At 40.1% G+C, this 20,103-nt stretch overlaps 1 protein-coding gene across 2 annotated transcripts in view; it reads right to left on the minus strand.

Moving 5' to 3' along the window:
* The window catches only part of cpn1 (carboxypeptidase N, polypeptide 1), a 142,186-nt gene extending 129,855 nt beyond the window's left edge, over positions 1-12,331 (minus strand). Inside the window, exon 1 of one of the 2 annotated variants that reach the window (XM_035744510.1) lies at positions 11,852-12,331. In XM_035744510.1, the coding sequence (XP_035600403.1) occupies positions 11,852-12,086 (235 nt within the window). In that variant the 5' untranslated portion in view covers positions 12,087-12,331. The remainder of the gene's footprint in view (positions 1-11,851) is intronic. The other variant, XM_035744491.1, reaches the window with a different exon arrangement.
* Positions 12,332-20,103: the final 7,772 nt, after the last annotated feature.

A 20,103-nucleotide genomic window follows, 5' to 3' on the forward strand; every position in this document is an offset into this window, starting at 1 on the left:
TTTTTTTTAAGATATCATGGAGAGCTGAAAAATGTTTCCAAATCTTCTCAATAACATTGCTTCCCTGAATTTATAAGGTGCTGTCGACAAAGGTCAGTAGGAAAACATTGTGAATGACTACTTTCTGGAGGACGATCGGGCCATGCTGTCTCTCTATGACTCTGAAAATGAATCAGATGATGAGAAATTCCCTGATTTAGGTAAAAACATATTAATTGAACCAGACATTGTGGAATCTTATGATGACAGTGATGGGGAAGAAACATCGATCAACAGTGTTGTTGTCATAGAAGAAGTTGACCTTGTTTTTTGAAATCAGTGGAATGCCTGGTGGAAGCAGAGTATGATAAGGAGATTAATACAATTCTGGAGTTTGATTGCAAATGCGGAGGGAGTCAAAAAGAGAATACAGAAGGCTGCTGTATAAAACACCTGTCTCCAGATTCTTCAAACTAAGGGCAACCATGGCATCCATGACAGAGAAAGGGAAAGATATGATGATTCTTATGGCATTGCACACGGTCAGTTTAAGAGTCTAGCTACATTTTCAGATATGATATATTTCAAATTTTGACAGTCATGTGTAAAGACTGGCAAGGATGTGACAATTCATTTTTATTTCTCTAATGTTATTTTGTTGTTGTTTGCAGGTGCACTATTCTGACTGTATGCAGCCAGATCCCATCTACTTTTTAACAAGAACTAGTTTGTGCTCTGGGGCGTACTTTTTAACAAGAACAAGTATGTGCTCTGGTATTATGCCCGGCGGACCATCAACAAGATCCACCACAGTCTGGACCTTCACTTCCTGATCACAGGCCACAACAAGTTTGCCCCTGACTAGTGCTTCAGCCTCATCAAGCAGCGCCTCAGAAAGACCACAGTGAAAAAGAGATTGCTTGTATGGTGAAGAACAGCACTGTGACAGGGGTTAAAATCCCAGGGGTTAACACTACTGTTCAGTCGGGTGGTCAGGTGCCACAAAGAAAGTTACAATTGGTTCAGAACAGGTCAGCGCAGCTGGCCCTTAAATGTGCCCAGGAGCTAACATCAATAATATGCATGTAAATCTCTCATGGCTCAAAGTGGAAGAGACTTGTTTTTGTAAGAAGTGTTGACATGCTACTAGCACACAGCTCAGACACCCATGCAGACCCCACAAGACATGCCACCAAAGGTCTCTTCACAATCCCAAGTCAGGAACAGACTATGGGAGGTGCACAGCACTACATAGAGCCATGTCTACATGGAACTCTATTCCACATCAGGTAACTGATGCAAGTAGTATCCGATTCAAAAAACAGATAAAAATACACCTTATGGAACAGCAGGGACTGTGAAGAGATATAGACACACATACACATGATAAAACATACACTCTAGACACACGTACACATGGATTTATTGTAAATGTATGATAGTGGAGTAGTGGCCTGAGGGAAAACAATAAAGTGTATTGGATAAAGTGTTATGAAATGGAATGTCATGTAATACTTTAAACTGTATATAACGACATTAATGTTGCTGGACCCCAGATAGATTAGCTTGGCAGCAGCTAATGGGGATCCTTAATAAATACATACAAATCCCACAGCTAATTGGACTGGAGGATGGTACGATGCTGGTGGAATGCTATGGCTGGCAACAACACCTGACTACGTACTTCAGGCTGCTGCCACAGATCAAGCTGTACCAGCACTCCAAGTGAATATATTCTTAATATCTAAACTTGGGAGGTAAATTTATGTTACGCAAGGTTGTAATGTCTTGAAATGTTTTTTTTTTGTCTATTTTCCTGTTTTTACAGCCTCTGGAGCCTGGTGTTGTTGTCGCCAAAGAGCATTCGGACTCAGTCGGGACCAGGTTTCAGCTGTTGAGCAATGCTGACGTCCTTCCTCCCATAGATGGTCTGCCTGTGCAAGCAGCACCTGGACTGGACACAACTAGACAAACTTATTTGAGAAATCAGGGAGTTTTGCGACAAAGAGGGCATTGACATCACATGCCTTGCACCAAAGGGCAGGGGGCAGGACAGAAACTGGCTCTGTATCCTGTGCATGTGACAAATATTTTTTATTTATTTACACTACCCTTCAGAAGTTCAGGGTTACTTAGAAGTTTACTTGCTTTTGAAAGAAAAGCACATTTTTTGTCCATTAAAATAACATAAAATTGATCCGAAATACAATCTAGACATTCTTAATGTTGTAAATTACTATTGTAGCTGGAATTGTTTTATAGAATATCTACATAGGCGTCCAGAGGCCCATTATCAACAACCATCACTCATATGTTCCAATGGCACGTTGTGCTAACTAATCAAAGTTTATCATTTTTAAAGGCTAATTGATCATTAGAAAGCATTTGCAATTTTGCAATTATGTTAGCACAGCTGAAAACTGTTGTGCTGATTAATGAAACTGGCCCTTTTTAGACTAGTTGAGTATCTAGAGCATAAGCATCTGTGGGTTCAATTACAGGCTCAAAATGGCCAGAAACAAAGCACTTTCTTCTGAGAAATGAAGGCTATTCCATGCCAAGAAACGGAAGATCTCGTACAATGCTGTGTACTACTCCCTTCACAGAACAGTGAAAACTGTCTCTAACCAGAATAGAAAGAGGAGTGGGAGGCCCCGGTGCACAACTGAGCAAGAGGACAATTACATTAGAGTGTCTAGTTTGAGAAACGGACTCCTCACAAGTCCTCAACTGGCAGCTTCATTAAATAGTACCCCGCAAAAGACCAGTCTCAATGTCAACTTTGAAGAGGTGACTCCGGGAGGCTGGCTTTCTAGGCAGAGTTGCAAAGAAAAAGCCATATCTCAGACTGGCCAATAAAAATTTTAAATTAAGATGGGCAAAAGAACACAGACACTGGACAGAGGAAGTCTGCCTAAAAGGCCAGCATCCCGGAGTCGACTCTTCACTGTTGATAAACTTGGATTAACTAACACAATGTGCCATTGGAACACTGGAGTGATGGTTGCTGATAATGGGCCTCTGTGCGCCTATGTAGATATTCCTTTAAAAATCCGCAATTTCCAGCTACAATAGTCATTTACAACATTAACAATGTCAACACTGTATTTCTGATCAATTTGATGTTATTTTATTGGACAAAAAAATTGCTTTTCTAAGTGGCCCCAAACTTCTGAATGGTAGTGTATATAGTGTGTGTTTACCAGAGACGGCAATGTGAAGAACAACATGACCTGCACCAAAATCAGATTAGGATATAGGACAAGGACTAAATAAAGTGTATATTGTAAGCTACTACTTATTGTAAGGTTCTACACTACCTTACGTGGCCTCACATGTGAATCCCTAAAGAGATGGGTGGGGCTAAGGGTTAAGAGGGTGGGAACGATGCTGAATCGGTGTAGATAAAGAAGAGCTCTCCAGTAGGTATCCCAAAACATTCAAGGACCATTTGCTCAGAAGTGGGGTTACAATTTTATCAACTTTCAAAGCAGAATTACATTCCCATTGTTCCTCAACTGCATTATATTATATACTATTTTATAGCTCTGAGTCTCTACTTACATAAGACCGAATTGAGGCAGTCGGTAACATATGTAAGCAGCAGCACAGCTTAGGTTTATTACTTGTAACCATTGTGTTTTGTATCCAGAAGTGGGTTGGGCCTTTTTGTGTGTAAGAAGAGAACAGCATTTTATTGTGTTCATCTACAAAGTCCTCATGCAAAACCTCCTATGTATCTATCATCATTAATAGGGGCTCCCAAGTGATGCAGCAGTCTAAGGCTGTGCCACTCTCCAAAATCAAGTTAGACTTCCAAATTACCATACCCGATCTCAGGCTTGTATAACACTGGAGGCTGTCTCCACAGAGTTGGGTAAAGCTATGTTAAAGTATTTTTGCACCCTTTATTTTTAATAATTTAAAGAGCTTTCTGAAATGAGATGTTCTGGCCCCACTTGGTCAGTTCAGAGTAATGATCAGAGACCTCTATGCTGATAAATGTTGTCTGTTTTCCTTAATATGTTTTTACATTTTGAATATTGAATATTGTATATTGTATGTGTTTGATGTATTTATGCAGTGCTCATCTGTAAAAGAGACCATAGTCTCAAAATAAAGGTTAAATAAACATACTTTACTGTACATTACTGTACTGTACCTACTGTACTGCATTTTACATTACATTCCAGCACTGCACTATACTTTACTGAACTGTATAATACTTTACAGTGCTAAATTGAACTAAACTGTACCATACTGTACTTTGCTATACTGTGCTGAACAGTATACTACTACACTGTACTGTCCTGTACTGAACAATATTCTACCTTATTGTACTGTACTTTAATGTACTGAACTAAACTGTAGTGTACTGAACTATATTCAAGTTTACTCTACTGGATCTTGTTTTTCCCCCATTTAAACTGGTCTTGCTCTGGTCATGGTCTCGATACACTGGTCCTTGGTCTGGGTTTCAGAAAGTCTGGGTCTGGATATAATGAGCTTTGGTCTTGACTTCATCGCTGGTACTCACACCAATTTGTGACCGTCCGGCTCAAATCGGTCTCATGTAGCAAAATTTAAATTGTGTATTTTACATTGGATAAAAGTAGAGACTCAGAGCTACAAAATGGTATATTATACACTACAGTTGAGGAACAATGGTAAAGTAATTTTGCTTTGAAAGTTGATAAACTTGTAAACTCACTTTTGAGAAAATGGCCTTTGAATGTTTAGTTACTACTATTGGAGAGCCCTTATTGGTCTACACCGTTTCAGCATCGTTCACACCCTCTTAAACTTTAGCCCCACCCATCTCTTTAAGGTGTGATTTGAATGTACTAACAACAGCAGTCAAGCACCCAAGCTAACTTGCTAGCTACTTCCAGACACCTAAGTGAGAGAGAACAGCTTACTGAAAATTACTCCCTCTAAAGGAGCTGGTTAGGCTTTATGCTATCCAGAGCGTTGACTGCAACCATTGACTCTGACTGCAACTGTGCTGTCAGATTGTCCGTTTGTAAATTCAGAGAGTTTCACATTCAGAGCGTACAATGAACACTCTGGCCGATGGGTAGGATGGATCCCACGTTCTGACCTCACAATGGCAGTTATACACCCAAGCTAACTGGCTAACATTGGCTATCTTTTTAGCTACTTCCAGATACATCATGAGAGAACACCTGACTCTGATCATTTTACTCGCCTTAGCAGAGCTGGTTAGGCTATTTTCATGGTATCCAAAGTGTTGGTGACTGTAACTATGCTGCTGGCAACTATTTAATTATGTTTTTTTGCAGACGTTTATTGACACCGGACATATTCAACGGGTGGTCGTAAATTCATCAGTTATTCTATGCTCACTGGCACACTCAGACGAGAGTGCTCTGAAATCGTAGTAGAATTTACGAATGGACCTGAAATGGTTACTTGGAGTATTTTGGAGTATTTTGTTAAGACATGTAGCGATCTAGCTAGCAAGGTAAACAATGAACCATAATCCCAACTACAGGTAGCTACCAACCAGGTTCAACGTTAGCTAGCTAAGATTAGGCTATAGCTAGCTAAGCAAATGGCTCTGAGATATGAATAATAAGGCCATACACGTAACATTAGCTAGCTAGCTAGGTAAACAATTAACCATAATCACAACTCATGACGTTACTACCCTGGATGAATCTACAGGTAGCTAACCGACAAGGTTCAGTGTTAGCTAGCTAACATTAGGCTATAGCTAGCTAAGCAAATGGCTCTGAGATACGAATAAGGTCATACATGTAACGTTAGCTAGCGAGCCAGCCAGCTAATGTTAGCTAGGTAAACAATGAACCATAATCACTACTCATGACGTTACCACCCTGCATGACTCTGCAAGTTAGCTAGCCAAGCAAATGGCTCTTTCTGTCAAAATTAGAAACATGTAATATCTGAAAATATAGCTAGCTAGACTACCTTACCCATATACATCATTCATGGTTGGACGCGTCTTCTATCGGATGCCATGGTTGCCCTTAGTTTGAAGATGTAATCCGGAGACAGGTATTTTCTCCATCACTTTAGCTATCATACTCGAATTCCACTGAATTTAAAACTCAGTCCTCCAGAAAGTGGAGAGCAACACTTTTGCAGTTTTAATACCAAATACATAAAAATAAAAAAAGCTGTGTTAGACAGGATTACCTGGACATACTGACCAGCTCAAATACACAGAAGCGTGCTAAATGGCACACCAATCCAAACTTATTTCTCGGTATGTCCAGCCCACTCATTATCTCTGCCAATCATGGCTAGCGTCAAGGTTGCTCACTTTTTCTTTGGCTAAACTAACTAGGCTCGTAATTTAACAATTGTATTCGTATATACAGATTGCATGCAAGTTTGTTATTAAGGCACATGGAAGTTCACATGTTCGAGAAGGCATTTCTGCCAAAAAAAAAACACATTTTGATAAAAAAAAGTGTACTTTCAAATAGCTCTCCTGTGAAGTTGTGACCCATGACATATGCCTAGTTTCCTGAAACGGGTCGCATTTTATACACTTCAGGAAAAATGTAGAATATTGAGAGGCATGGTCAGCAGGGGGCTCCATTTCCTCCAAGAATGACTTGAATTGTCATGCCCAAGCTTCATTGGGTCACAGCAGCAATAATTTTTAAGATATCAACCTAATGTATAATGCATTTAAAGATCTTGTTTTGCAAGTCATAAAATGTGGTTCAGGTACAACATAACAACAACAATCTGTTGTTTAAATCAACCCTCAAGGTGTTTTTCAAATATCTATTCTATAATATATCAACCGGGACTGGTGGCTTCTTAGTATAGTAGGATAGAGAGAAACAATGGCCGCATGTGTCCTTTACACACAAAACACTCTGAGAGACTTCAGCTGACTGCTGACGCAATGTTGACGTTCAGGCTCATTTTTCAAAATAAAAGCCTGAAACTATGTATTGTGACACTAGACACATTAGGGAAGCCATAGAAAAGGAATCTGGTTGATATCTCATTCACTTCTCAATAGGGATGCATAGGAACGCAGAGCTTTCTAAATAAGATTTTTCTCAGGCTTTCGCCTGTAATATCAGTTCTGTTATACTCAGACAATATTTTTACAGTTTTGGAAACTTTAGAGTGTTTCCTATCATAAGCTGTCAATTATATGCATATTCTAGCATCTTGTCCTGAAAAAAATAGCCAATTTACTTTGGGGACGTTATTTTTCCAAAAATGAAAATAGTGCCCCCTAAATTCAAGAGGTTAAGCCTTAGCCCCAGCCATCTCTTTAATGATTCAAAGTGTAGTAAACAACCAAATATTTCAAGACTAAAAGTGGTGAAAGTAGTAGCAAAAAATATATGCTAATCTAATTTTGGTGTGGGTCATGTTGTTCTTCCCATTACTGTCTCTGGAAAATATACACACAATATCAAATAGAATCATGTGCATTTGTCACATGCACAGAACACTAAAGGTGTAATGTTAGGTACAGTAGTTTTCCTACTGAGCTTTGGCAATAGCGCTATTAACTTCAGGGCAGCAATGTTGAGAGCAGTAGCAAAACATTTTCAGTTCTTTGTGATATCTTTCAAAAAAGATGCGTTAGACAGGATTACCCAAGCATACTTAGCAGCTCATGTTATAGACAGAAGCATGCTACATATCAGACCAATCTGAACTCATCTCTCGGCATGTCCAGCCAATCCATTATCTCAGCCAGTCATGGCTAGCGGAAAGGTTCTGTATTTTTCCGTGGCTATACCAGCTAGGCTCCTTATTTAACGATTGTATTAATATTTACAGATGGCAAGTTGTTGTTAAGGCACATGAAGGCATTTCTACAAAAAACATTATTTTGGTCAAATAAAATAAAAACTTTTAAATTCCTATCCTGTGAAGTAGTGACGTGCGACATATGCTTAGTGTCTTGAAACGGGTCACATATATTTCGGAATGTATTTATGAATGTATATGACAATATATTTTAAATGCATCAGAATATGTATTTAATGTATTTCAAAATACATTCTGAAATACATTATTGATGTCACGTTCTGACCCTAGTTCTTGTGTTATTTGTTTGTTTTAGTTGGTCAGGACGTGAGTTGGGTGGACATTCTATGTTTTGTGTTTCTAGGTTGGTTTTCTGTGTTCGGCCTAGTATGGTTCTCAATCAGAGGCAGGTGTCATTAGTTGTCTCTGATTGAGAATCATACTTAGGTAGCTTGGGTTTCACTGTTGTTTTGTGGGTGATTGTTACCGTGTCTGTGTTTATTCGCCACACGGTACTGTTTCGGTTTGTTCACGTTTATTGTTTTTGTATTCATAGTGTTCAGTTTATGTTTTTTAAATAGCCCTTACACAGCCTAGAGGTGCGTTTTGGGTCATTGTCCTGTTGAAAAGCAAACGATAGTCCCACTAAGCGCAAACCAGATGGGATGGCGTATCACTGCTGTATGCTGTGGTAGCCATGCTGGTTAAGTGTGCCTTGAATTCTAAATATATCACCACAGTGTCACCAGCAAAGCACCCCCACACCATCACACCTCCTCCTCCATGCTTCATGGTGGGAACCACACATGCGGATATCATCCGTTCACCTACTCCGCATCTCACAAAGACACGCCGGTTGGAACCAAAAATCTAAATTTGGACTCATCAGACCAAAGACAAATTTCCACCGGTCTCATGTCCATTGCTCATGTTTCTTGGCCCAAGCAAGTCTCTTCTTCATATTGGTGTCCTTTAGTAGTGGTTTCTTTGCAGCAATTCGACCATGAAGACCTGATTCACGCAGTCTCCTCTGAACAGTTGATGTTGAGATGTGTCTGTTACATGAACTCAATGAAGCATTTATTTGGGCTTCAATTTCTGAGGCTGGTAACTCTAATGAACTTATCCTCTGCAGCAAATGTAACTCTGGGTCTTCCTTTCCTGTGGTGGTCCTCATGAGAGCCAGTTTCATCAAAGCAGTTGATGGTTTTTGAGACAGCACTTGAAGAAACTTTAAAAGTTCTTGAAATGTTCCAGATTGACTGACCTTCATGTCTTATAGTAATGATGGACTGTCGTGCTCGGGAGAGGCGAAGTTCGGGTCATGTGTCCTCCGAAACATGACCCGCCAAGCTGCTTCTTAATACCTGCTCGCTTAAGGAGTCGCTAGAGCACAATTTTAGTTTAGTTTATTTTATTTTTACAGGGACAGTGCACATTAATCAACGTTTCAGTAAAAGTGCCGGTTTTAGCCAGCCGGCTAATTTTCAACCGCAGTCCCTGGGCAGGTTATTAAAAACAATTACAATATAGACAATAGCACCATAGACATAGCAACATAGCAACATAGGACAAGCAAGACATAGCATACAGACAGAGCAACATAGAACAAAAAGCAGCAAGACAAAATTCATAAAAGCAACAAAGTGTTTCCATACCTCACAAGCTACAGACAACATGGAAAGCGGCAACACACAGCTAGGGACCATGTTCACAAATCTGATTGACCTTTAGCCATGTCTTCAAGCATTTTGTGAAAGTGTGATATGTGGTGCAGTTATGTGTGTCTGATGGCAGTGTATTCCAGACATGGGAAGCTCTCACAGAGAATGCAGATTTACTAAAGGTGCTTTTCCTTAGGGGAACTATACAGTCACCTCTCATGGCAGACCTTGTGGATCTGCTGCCATATGTCTGGGTTTTCTGTTTAACAAAAATATTGAGTCTCTGCTAAGTAATTACATTTTAGTTAGTGTTCCATGGCATTGGCTTGTACAGAAGTGGAACAAAGTATAGCGAGTAGGTCTCTACATGCTGAAGAGAATGTGGTTTAAGGTCAAGTTAAGGTTGTGTTTCCAACCTAAGGTTGTGTTTCCAAGTTGAGTCTTGGACCAATCGTGGGTTTCATTTATGAAAAAAAGTTTTGGGTTTCTACTGTCATGTGCTATTGATCTGATTTGATCATTTTTTTTGTGGCAATACTAGAGGGCTACACTTGAGGCAAGTTGATATGATAAAGGATGCCATTGCACGGAGCTCAAAGAACCTGACAAGAATGACGAAACGCCTGAGAAAGGTGAGAGGTGCAATATCATTGTTACCGTTGTCGATCAACACAGAATTATAAGCAATGTTAACTCTGGAAAAAACACCAGTTTAGTTTACCTATATTCACTCTGAGAAAATGTTTGCTCACTTAAAAACTGTATGTAAAAAGGGTGTTTTTAATCATCAGGCTTTTGGTATATTTCATGTGTTATTTACTGGACAGCTTAAAGGGGCAGTTCAAGATTTTACACAATTAGCTTGCTTTCCAACCATCCCAACCAGTGTTTCCCACAGGAATTTAGGTTACTTGTCATGGTTGCAGGCCGGGAAGGGCAGCATGGCGCGACTGGGGAGGCTTGCACCACTGCTGCTGCTCTATTTTGTTATTCTTGTGAGCCTACACTATTCAGTCAAATAAACTAAAAGCTGTTATGTTTTGAGTGTTTTGGGTACAATTGTGTTTTGAGTACAATTGTGTTTTGAGTACAATTGTGTTTTGAGTACTGATTTTAGAGCTGCAACTAACACCTATTTTGATAATCAATTTGTCAATTGTTACATTATTTTATTTAGAAAAACATTTCACTTACATTACACCTTTTAAGACAGAGAAATAAACCCCAAATCCCTTTTCAAAGGCAGGTACATAGTATTTACAAAGGTTATACCATTATGTGTTTCACTTTACATTAAGTTGCTTGCTTCTGGGTAAGTACATTATAGGTGCATGCATATCCATTGTTAATACATTGCTCTTACATGTAATTCAGTACATCCTTTAAGCCAAATAATATGGAAATAAGATAACTGAAGCAGTAGTTAATGATAGGGTGTGCATTGTTACAACAGCTGACGGAGTCCTAGCCTAGCTTATTTTGGTGGTAGTGACTTATGTTGTTACATGCAACAAGGTTAAATAATAGGATGCATTGTTAACATGGTGCTATACAGGAGACTGCAAAAGTGTAATTACAAAACATGTTAGTTACATTTGGAATAAGACATCTAAATATATCATGAGTAATTACACATGTGGAATAACCTCCGACAAGCTGATATGCAATTGCATGTCCTTGTTCCACTAATAACCTATAACGCTTAACCCTTATTACACTGTAATTACATATTATTTAGATAGTAATTACATGTAACTACTATGTTATAAATACATGTATTACTATTTAGTTACATATTAATGAATGTACACTTAAGGAAAAGCGTTACCAAGTGGGTATATCAGAAGAACTCTTAAATGAAAACCAATCAAACAATGTTTCCATCCAACCATTTTATGTGAGTAAAGTACCTGTTGGATAAAAAAACTAATGTCAGGCCATGAAACAGCATAATTGTCGATAAACTTTCCAAATGTCGACAAAAAAAATATAATTGAAGGGTGGATCTTTTTTTAGTCTGTGAAACAGATCATATTGCAAATGTCAGTGGAAACGCTAGGTTGTGCATTTGTTGATAGAATAACCATCAAGCTTTCAGTCACGCTTTGCTATGTTGTGTGGTCCTCCCACTACTAATTGTAAAATCATACAGTTTATTAGGCTACAGACTCAATAATTTATGATGAACTTCACAGAGTGGTGAAAGTGCATGAGAGGAGCAAGATGCTCCTTTCCAATAAATATCGAAGGTCTTCATTTTATGCTGGAGCTACAATGATCGGTGCTTGGCTGCCAAATGACAAATAAAAAATGATCTCGCTCTTATCCATCATCTCATCATGTAGCATACCTTGAAGGAGGTGAGAAGCCATAAGTTAACCAAACATCACAAGCCCTCTCTAAAGCCGTAAAGTTAAGAATGGACCACTCACTTGCTTCGTGGATGCCTGGGGTATCACTGAACTCCAGTACATAGAGGTGGCGTCCCTCCACACTGCGCCCAATGCTGTAGATCCGTGTGATGTATGGGCACTCGCTCTGCACTACGAACAGGGCCCGCACTAACTCCTCATAGCGGTGGTGCTGGATGTCAGATGCCCAGGCTACAGTCCCATTTAGGCCAATGAGAAGGGCCCCGAGCCAGACAATATTCCACCCCAGCCACATGGTCACTCACTGTAGCAGGGAATTGGAGATGAGTTGAGCTTCCCTTGACTGCCAACCCCTCTCTTCGTCTAACTGCCTTAGAGCCTGTCTCTCACTTATTCTCTCTGTTCCTCTAACTTTGTCTCTCTCTCTCTCTCTAATTCTCTCTCTCTCTCTCTCTCTGTCTCTCTCTCTGTTTTCTGCCTCCTCCCACGAGCGCCCTACACCCCCACACTGAAGAGCAAATAAGGACAGCCCCCTCTCTCTTTGTCTTGTTCCCTTACTCTCTCAACTGCCTCTTTCCTTTGGTCCCTTGTCAAGTACGTGCTAGTTGCTTCACTGGCATTAAGTGTACATAAGAGGCTGTCTGGTTTTACTATGTCAGTACTCCCCCCTCTTCTCTTCATTATTCCTCTCTTGCCAAATGTAGGGGTTTAGATTGACAATAACTCCTGGCAGGGGTTTGTTCTCTCTGCCACTGACTACAGTAAAACTACAAACATATGGAGTCGGAAAGGGAGACAGAGTGTGTGTGTGTGTGTGTGTGTGTGTGTGTGTGTGTGTGTGTGTGTGTGTGTGTGTGTGTGTGTGTGTGTGTGTGTGTGTGTGTGTGTGTGTGTGTGTGTGTGTGTGTGTGTGTGTGTGTGTGTGTGTGTGTGTGTGTGTGTGTGTGTGTGTGTGTGTGTGTGTGCGTGTGAGAGAGAGAGAATGATACCTAACTCACATATGTTACTTGAAACATTTATTGGGAATTGTTTATATGATCCCCTTTCAAGCAGTCACATTTTTACCACATTCTTGTCAGCATTCACCTTTTATAACGCCATTGCTTTCTGCAACTGAGCAAGAGTAATTCAACTTTGACCCTCTTGTTGCAATCGTTGTCTTGGTAACCTGACATGAGAGCAAGCCTTAAAACAAACAGAAATGGACTGCTTTCATTTCTTAACATTCACAACAGTAAGTTAGCAGCTCGCCATACTTGTAAATTCTTTGTAAATAATTACCTTGAAATGTTCCTGTTATGGTGAATAAGAAGTTGGCGACAGTTAAATTCAAACTTTGTCACATATTTTCGGTTAATTATATGAGCTGGTTAGCCAGCTAGATAGCTAACAAGCAAACATAGATAGCTAACAAGCTAACAATAAACCGAAACATTGTCTAGAGTCTAGAGGAAGTTGCTTTCAGTTGCCTGGCTTGCTAGACTGACATAATGAAAGCTATCTGCATTTTTGTCCAAATTTGGTTATTGACATAGCCTTGTTCTATGTTCTCTACCTATATAGTAGTCTAAATACCCAAATTCATGTTGTTAAGTTCACAATAATACAAGATAAAAATTGCTGACACCATTTCGAACTTTAAAGCCATTTATCTCAGAATCATCTTTTTGCTGGTAAAACCTCAATATCCTATATTTAGCTTTGCTGCAAGAAAATAGAGCAAGTAACGTTGCTATTTGTACTAGGCTGCTGCGATGTCAGACTGATGTTTTGTGTTTATACTTTTTCATAATGAGGAGGACAAGTTTGGTCGTTATTTAATGCGTGCCAAAGACAGTAAGATGTAAGGGGACGTTTATACTGAGGGGTTGGCAGGACTTTTAAAGACATTACCGCGATCATGACTAGGTTGGTCGCAGGAAGTAAAAGTACAGGCTTTGGAAATAAAATACATTTTTCCCCCCATTTTCTTAAATGGAGTCCACAGATTTTGAAGTATAAGGTCATTAGCCCTTTTAAAAAATAAATATGATTGATAATTTTGCTCACAATGTCATTACCCTTCATGTAAATGTAAAGTCCCCTAAACGTGGTTCTGGTACTGGTTCCGACCGTCATTTTTGCCAATAAATCAATCTGTGGACACGTAGATTGAAATAGCATTGAGCGATAAACCTGGTTCCCAGATAGGCTGTGAAATCTGAAACCACGTGAAGCTGGGATGTCCCTCCTACCATTTAATTTGTTTTCCAACTGTCCATCAACTCCTGGCTGAACCTTACTTCACAGCCACTGACAGCAGGAGAGAGTGGTTTAATCACTGTAGCACATTCAGAGATCAATTTATAGACATTCATCTCAAATAATTAATAGATTTGAAACAAAAAACACTTTCTGCTTTTCATAGACGGGCAATACTCAAATGAGATGAAAGGCGACTTCCTAACGAGTTCAGGAAGCCAAGCTAGAGCTCTTTTAGATGTTCACAGTGATGGGGGCAGAAGTTTTGATCAAGAGAGAACCTTTGAAAATATGCAGTTTCTCTAACAGTAAGCATACAAATATGTATTTTACAGATATAAGGAAGGGGAAATCTTATAATTACTCATGTTATAATTTGATTAAACCATATTTAGAAAGCATATAAGTCATTTCAAGCCTTATTCATACAGTTTCGTTGAATAGGAAATAAATCCTATACAATATTTAATATTTTCATATTTTTATAATATTTGTACTGTTTAATTGAGCTTATGTCCTCAAAAGAGACTACACCTCAGCAATTTATAGCTATTTTACCAGAACGAGGAGATTTGAACTTTTTGGGAGTATACCTCATTACTAGATATTGTTTATTGCTCTCTCATTATAGATACATTTTCAATTACATTTAGTTACATTTAACTTTCCTTTCAATGACAATGACACATGGATTTAGATTTACCAAATTATTAACGCAATCCCAAAATTTGTGACATACTAAAAGGGTGTGATTACTCTAAAAACATATTCAATAAAGACCCCTCCCCAATAACTGTTTGCCCTGGAGGGTATTCTCAAGGTCTTTACAACCTTTGTAATAAGTGATTTTCAAGGCGCTAAAACCAATTACATAAAACTTAGAAAGAAATATTAGGTAAAAGTATTTTAATAGCCATATTTTATTGATCCACGCAATATATTAAATACTTTCTTTCTACTATTCAACATAATAGACAGATGTCTCTAAATCCCCCCAAAAAATCACTACAACTCTATTCATCACTATTGGGACATGCCAGTTTGATTGTCCAAAGAACTTTCCACATTGCATAGAAATAAAGTTTTGCAGTATAAGTGACTTACATTATGTTTATTAATTAATCAAATTAAATGTATTTATATAGCCCTTCTTACATCAGCTGATATCTCAAGGTGCTGTACAGAAACCCAGCCTAAAACCCCAAAGAGCAAGCAATGCAGGTGTAGAAGCACGGTGGCTTGGAAAAACTCCCTAGAAAGGCCAAAACCTAGGAAAAAACCTGGAGAGGATCCTGGCTATGAGGGGTGGCCAGTCCTCTTCTGGCTGTGCCAGGTGGAGATTATAACAGAACATGAACAAAATATTCAAATGTTCATAAATCAACAGTTTAGTATAAACAAAAACATGTATGATGCATAACTATTTACAATTTAAAGTTTTTTTCATGGTTGCAAAGGCGAGGGACACAATATCCCCCAAAATCGAAGAATGACCAGGGTTGTTTTAGCAATACCACCCCCTCTCTTCAAAATACATTGATGCCTCCATCATTCATTAACTCTTGTGTGACGACAAACAGTGGATTTTGTGTCTACCCCCACTTCTGGGAAAAACAGCTTCACTGATCCAAAGGTTCAAAGAGATCAGTGCCAATTCCCAACAGAGGTGCGCACACACACACACACACACACACACACACACACACACACACACACACACACACACACACACACACACACACACACACACACACACACACACACACACACTGGTTTCTGTCAACCAAGAGACTATAAAGCTGTCTTCTCATCCACCACATGGGGCATCATTTATCAACCGTGTGTACATTCCTCACTAAATTCTGGGGTACCGTGTGCAACAAATTAGTGGAATTTATGGCATGTAGATTCAGTCTATCACCGTGTTTTATCACTGGGGACAATTGTCGTACACATCACTGCATTTTGTATAGTTCTGTTGGCTGGGAGTCTCTGACTACCAAAAGGGCCCCCTGTTCTGAAAGAGCTGCAAAACCTGGACCCGTACAAATCAGCTGGGCTTGACAATCTGGACCCTCTATTTCTGAAACTATCCGCCGCCATTGTCGCAACCCCTATTACCAGCCTGTTCAACCTCTCTTTCATATCGTCTGAGATCCCCAAGGATTGGAAAGCTGCCGCAGTCATCCGCCTATTCAAAGGGGGAGACACCCTGGACCCAAACTGTTACAGACCTATATCCATCCTGCCTTGCCTATCTAAGGTCTTCGAAAGCCAAGTCAACAAACAGGTCACTGACCATCTCGAATCCCACCGTACCTTCTCCGCTGTGCAATCTGGTTTCCGAGCCGGTCACGGGTGCACCTCAGCCATGCTCAAGGTACTAAACGATATCATAACCGACATCGATAAAAGACAGTACTGTGCAGCCGTCTTCATCGACCTTGCCAAGGCTTTCGACTCTGTCAATCACCATATTCTTATCGGCAGACTCAGTAGCCTCGGTTTTTCTGATGACTGCCTTGCCTGGTTCACCAACTACTTTGCAGACAGAGTTCAGTGTGTCAAATCGGAGGGCATGCTGTCCGGTCCTCTGGCAGTCTCTATGGGGGTGCCACAGGGTTCAATTCTTGGGCCGACTCTTTTCTCTGTATATATCAATGATGTTGCTCTTGCTGCGGGCGATTCCCTGATCCACCTCTACGCAGACGACACCATTCTGTATACTTCCGGCCCGTCCTTGGACACTGTGCTATCTAACCTCCAAACGAGCTTCAATGCCATACAACACTCCTCCCGTGGCCTCCAACTGCTCTTAAACGCTAGTAAAACCAAATGCATTCTTTTCAACCGTTCGCTGCCTGCACCCGCACGCCCGACTAGCATCACCACCATGGATGGTTCCGACCTAGAATATGTGGACATCTATAAGTACCTAGGTGTCTGGCTAGACTGTAAACTCTCCTTCCAGACTCATATCAAACATCTCCAATCTAAAATCAAATCTAGAGTCGGCTTTCTACTCCGCAACAAAGCCTCCTTCACTCACGCCGCCAAACTTACCCTAGTAAAACTGACTATCCTACCGATCCTCGACTTCGGCGATGCCATCTACAAAATAGCTTCCAATACTCTACTCAGCAAACTGGATGCAGTTTATCACAGTGCCATCCGTTTTGTTACTAAAGCACCTTATACCACCCACCAATGCGACCTGTAATGCTCTCGTCGGCTGGCCCTCGCTACATATTCGTCGCCAGACCCACTGGCTCCAGGTCATCTACAAGCCCATGCTAGGTAAAGCTCCGCCGTATCTCAGTTCACTGGTCACGATGGCAACACCCACCCGTAGCACGCGCTCCAGCAGGTGTATCTCACTGATCATCCCTAAAGCCAACACCTCATTTGGCCGCCTGTCGTTCCAGTTCTCTGCTGCCTGTGACTGGAACGAATTGCAAAAATCGCTGAAGTTGGAGACTTTTATCTCCCTCACCAACTTCAAACATCTGCTATCTGAGCAACTAACCGATCGCTGCAGCTGTCTATCGGTAAATAGCCCACCCAATTTTACCTACCTCTCCCCATACTGTTTATATTTATTTACTTTTCTGCTTTTTTTGCACACCAATATCTCTACCTGTACATGACCATCTGATCATTTATCACTCCAGTGTTAATCTGCAAAACCTCCTCATGCATTTTGCACACACTGTATATAGACTCTTTATTTTCTACTGTGTTATTGACTTGTTAATTGTTTACTCCATGTGTAATTCTGTGTTGTCTGTTCACACTGCTATGCTTTATCTTGGCCAGGTCGCAGTTGCAAATGAGAACTTGTTCTCAACTAGCCTACCTGGTTAAATAAAGTTGAAATAAAATAAAATAAATTGGTATACAGCATACTTTTTGTATATAAAGCAGTTCTTCAGAAACTCCCACACTACCTCAGCTCATGTATTAATTGGAGATCCAGCAATTTTCAGACCAGCTCTTTGGACTGGCTGGTTCTGGAGGTTCCGCGTGTCTCCTACTGACCTGGGGGGGAAATGCTTTTAGTTTTTTTGCCTCCAGCTCATGAAATAGCCTTCAGGTCACCTTGAAATTAGACTTGCAGGTCTCCATTGGACAGTTTAGATTGAGTTTAAGGAAGGGTTCTTGGCAATTTCTCACATGGAATTGCCTTCATTTCTCAGAACAAGAATAGATTGATGAGTTTCAGAAGAAAGTACTTTGTTTTTGGCCATTTTGAGCCTGTAATCGAACCCACAAATGCTGATTCTCCAGATACTCAACTAGTCTAAAGAAGTCCTGTTTTATTGCTTCTTTAATCAGCACGACAGTTTTCAGTTAAGCTAACATAATTGCAACAGGGTTTTCTAATGATCAATTAGGCTTTTAAAATGATAAATTTGGATTAGCATACACAAGGTGCGATTGGAACAGGAGTGATGGTTGCTGATAATGGGCCTTGGTACGCCTATGTAGTGACCCCAAACTTTTGAACAGTAGTGTACATACAGTACCAGTCAAAAGTTTGATACACCTACTCATTCAAAGGGTTTTCTTTATTTTTACTATTTTCCACATTGTAGAATAATAGTGAAGACATCGAAAGTATTAAATAACACATATGGAATCACGTAGTCACTAAACAAGTGTTAAACAAATCTAAATAGATTTTATATTTGAGATTCTTCAAAGAAGCCACCCTTTCCTTTGATGAAAGCTTTGCTGTCTGCAGGATTGAAGGTCCCCAAGAACGCAGTGGACTCCATAATTCTTAAATGGAAGAAGTTTGAAACCACCGAGACTCTTCCTAGAGCTGGCCACCTGGCTAAACTGAGCAATTGAGAAAAAGGGCTTTGGTCAGGGGGTTGACCAAGAACTCGAAGGTCACTCTGGCAGAGCTCCAGAAAACCTCTGTGGAGATGGGAGAACCTTATAGAGTGACAATCATCTCTGCAACACTCCAATCACCAATCAGGCCTTTATGGTCAAGTGGCCAAAAGGAAGCCACTGCTCAGAAAAAGGCACATGACAGCCCGCTTGGATTTTGCCAAAAGGCACCTAAAGGACACTCAGGCCATGAGAAACAAGATTCTCTAGTCTGAGGAAACCAAGATTGAAGTCTTTGGCCTGAATGCCAAGCATCACATCTGGAGGAAACCAGGCACAATCCCTATGGTGAAGCATGGTGATGGCAGCATCATTCTGTTGGGATGTTGTTCAGTGGCAAAGACAGGGAGACTAGTCAGGATCGAGGGAATGATGAATGGAGCAAAATACAGAGAGCTCCTTGATGAAAACTGGCGACGGTTCCCCTTCCAACAGGACAACGACCCTAAACACACAGCCAAGAAAATGCTGGCTTCGGGACAAGTCTCTGAATGTCCTTGAGAGGCCCAGCCAGAGCCTGGACTTGAACCCGATCGAACATCTCTGGAGAGACCTGAAAATAGCTGTGCAGTGACACTCCACATCCAACCTGACAGAGCTTGAGAGGAGATGCAGTGAATTTAGGAAACTCCCCAAATACAGGTGTGCAAAGCTTGTCATGTCATATCCAAGAAGACTTGTGGCTGTAATCACTGCCAAAGTTGCTTCAACAAAGTACTGAGTAAAGGGTCTGAATACTTATGTAAATGTCATATTTCCTTTTTTATTTTTAATACATTTGCAACCATTTCTAAACACATTCTTTGGTTTGCTATTATGGGGTATTCTGTGTAGATTGAAGGGGAAAAATACATTTAATCCATTTTAGAACCGTAATGTAACAAAATGTTGAGAAATTCAAGGGGTCTGACAAATTTGCAAAAAATTCTAAAAACCTGTTTTCGCTTTGTCATTGTGGGGAATTGTGTGTAGATTGATGAGGGAAAAAATATTTTATCAATTTTAGGATAAGGCTGGAAACTAACAAAATGTTCTAAAAAGTCAAGAGGTCTGAATACTTTACAAATGGATTTGACATTTTTCTAGCAGCAGATTATGATTGATAATATCCAAAGCTGCACTGAAGTCTAATAAAACAGCTCCCCCAAGCTTGTTATTATCACTTTCTTTCA

The sequence above is a fragment of the Oncorhynchus keta genome, chromosome 3 (assembly GCF_023373465.1).
Source record: "Oncorhynchus keta strain PuntledgeMale-10-30-2019 chromosome 3, Oket_V2, whole genome shotgun sequence".
Taxonomy (NCBI): Eukaryota; Metazoa; Chordata; class Actinopteri; order Salmoniformes; family Salmonidae; genus Oncorhynchus; species Oncorhynchus keta.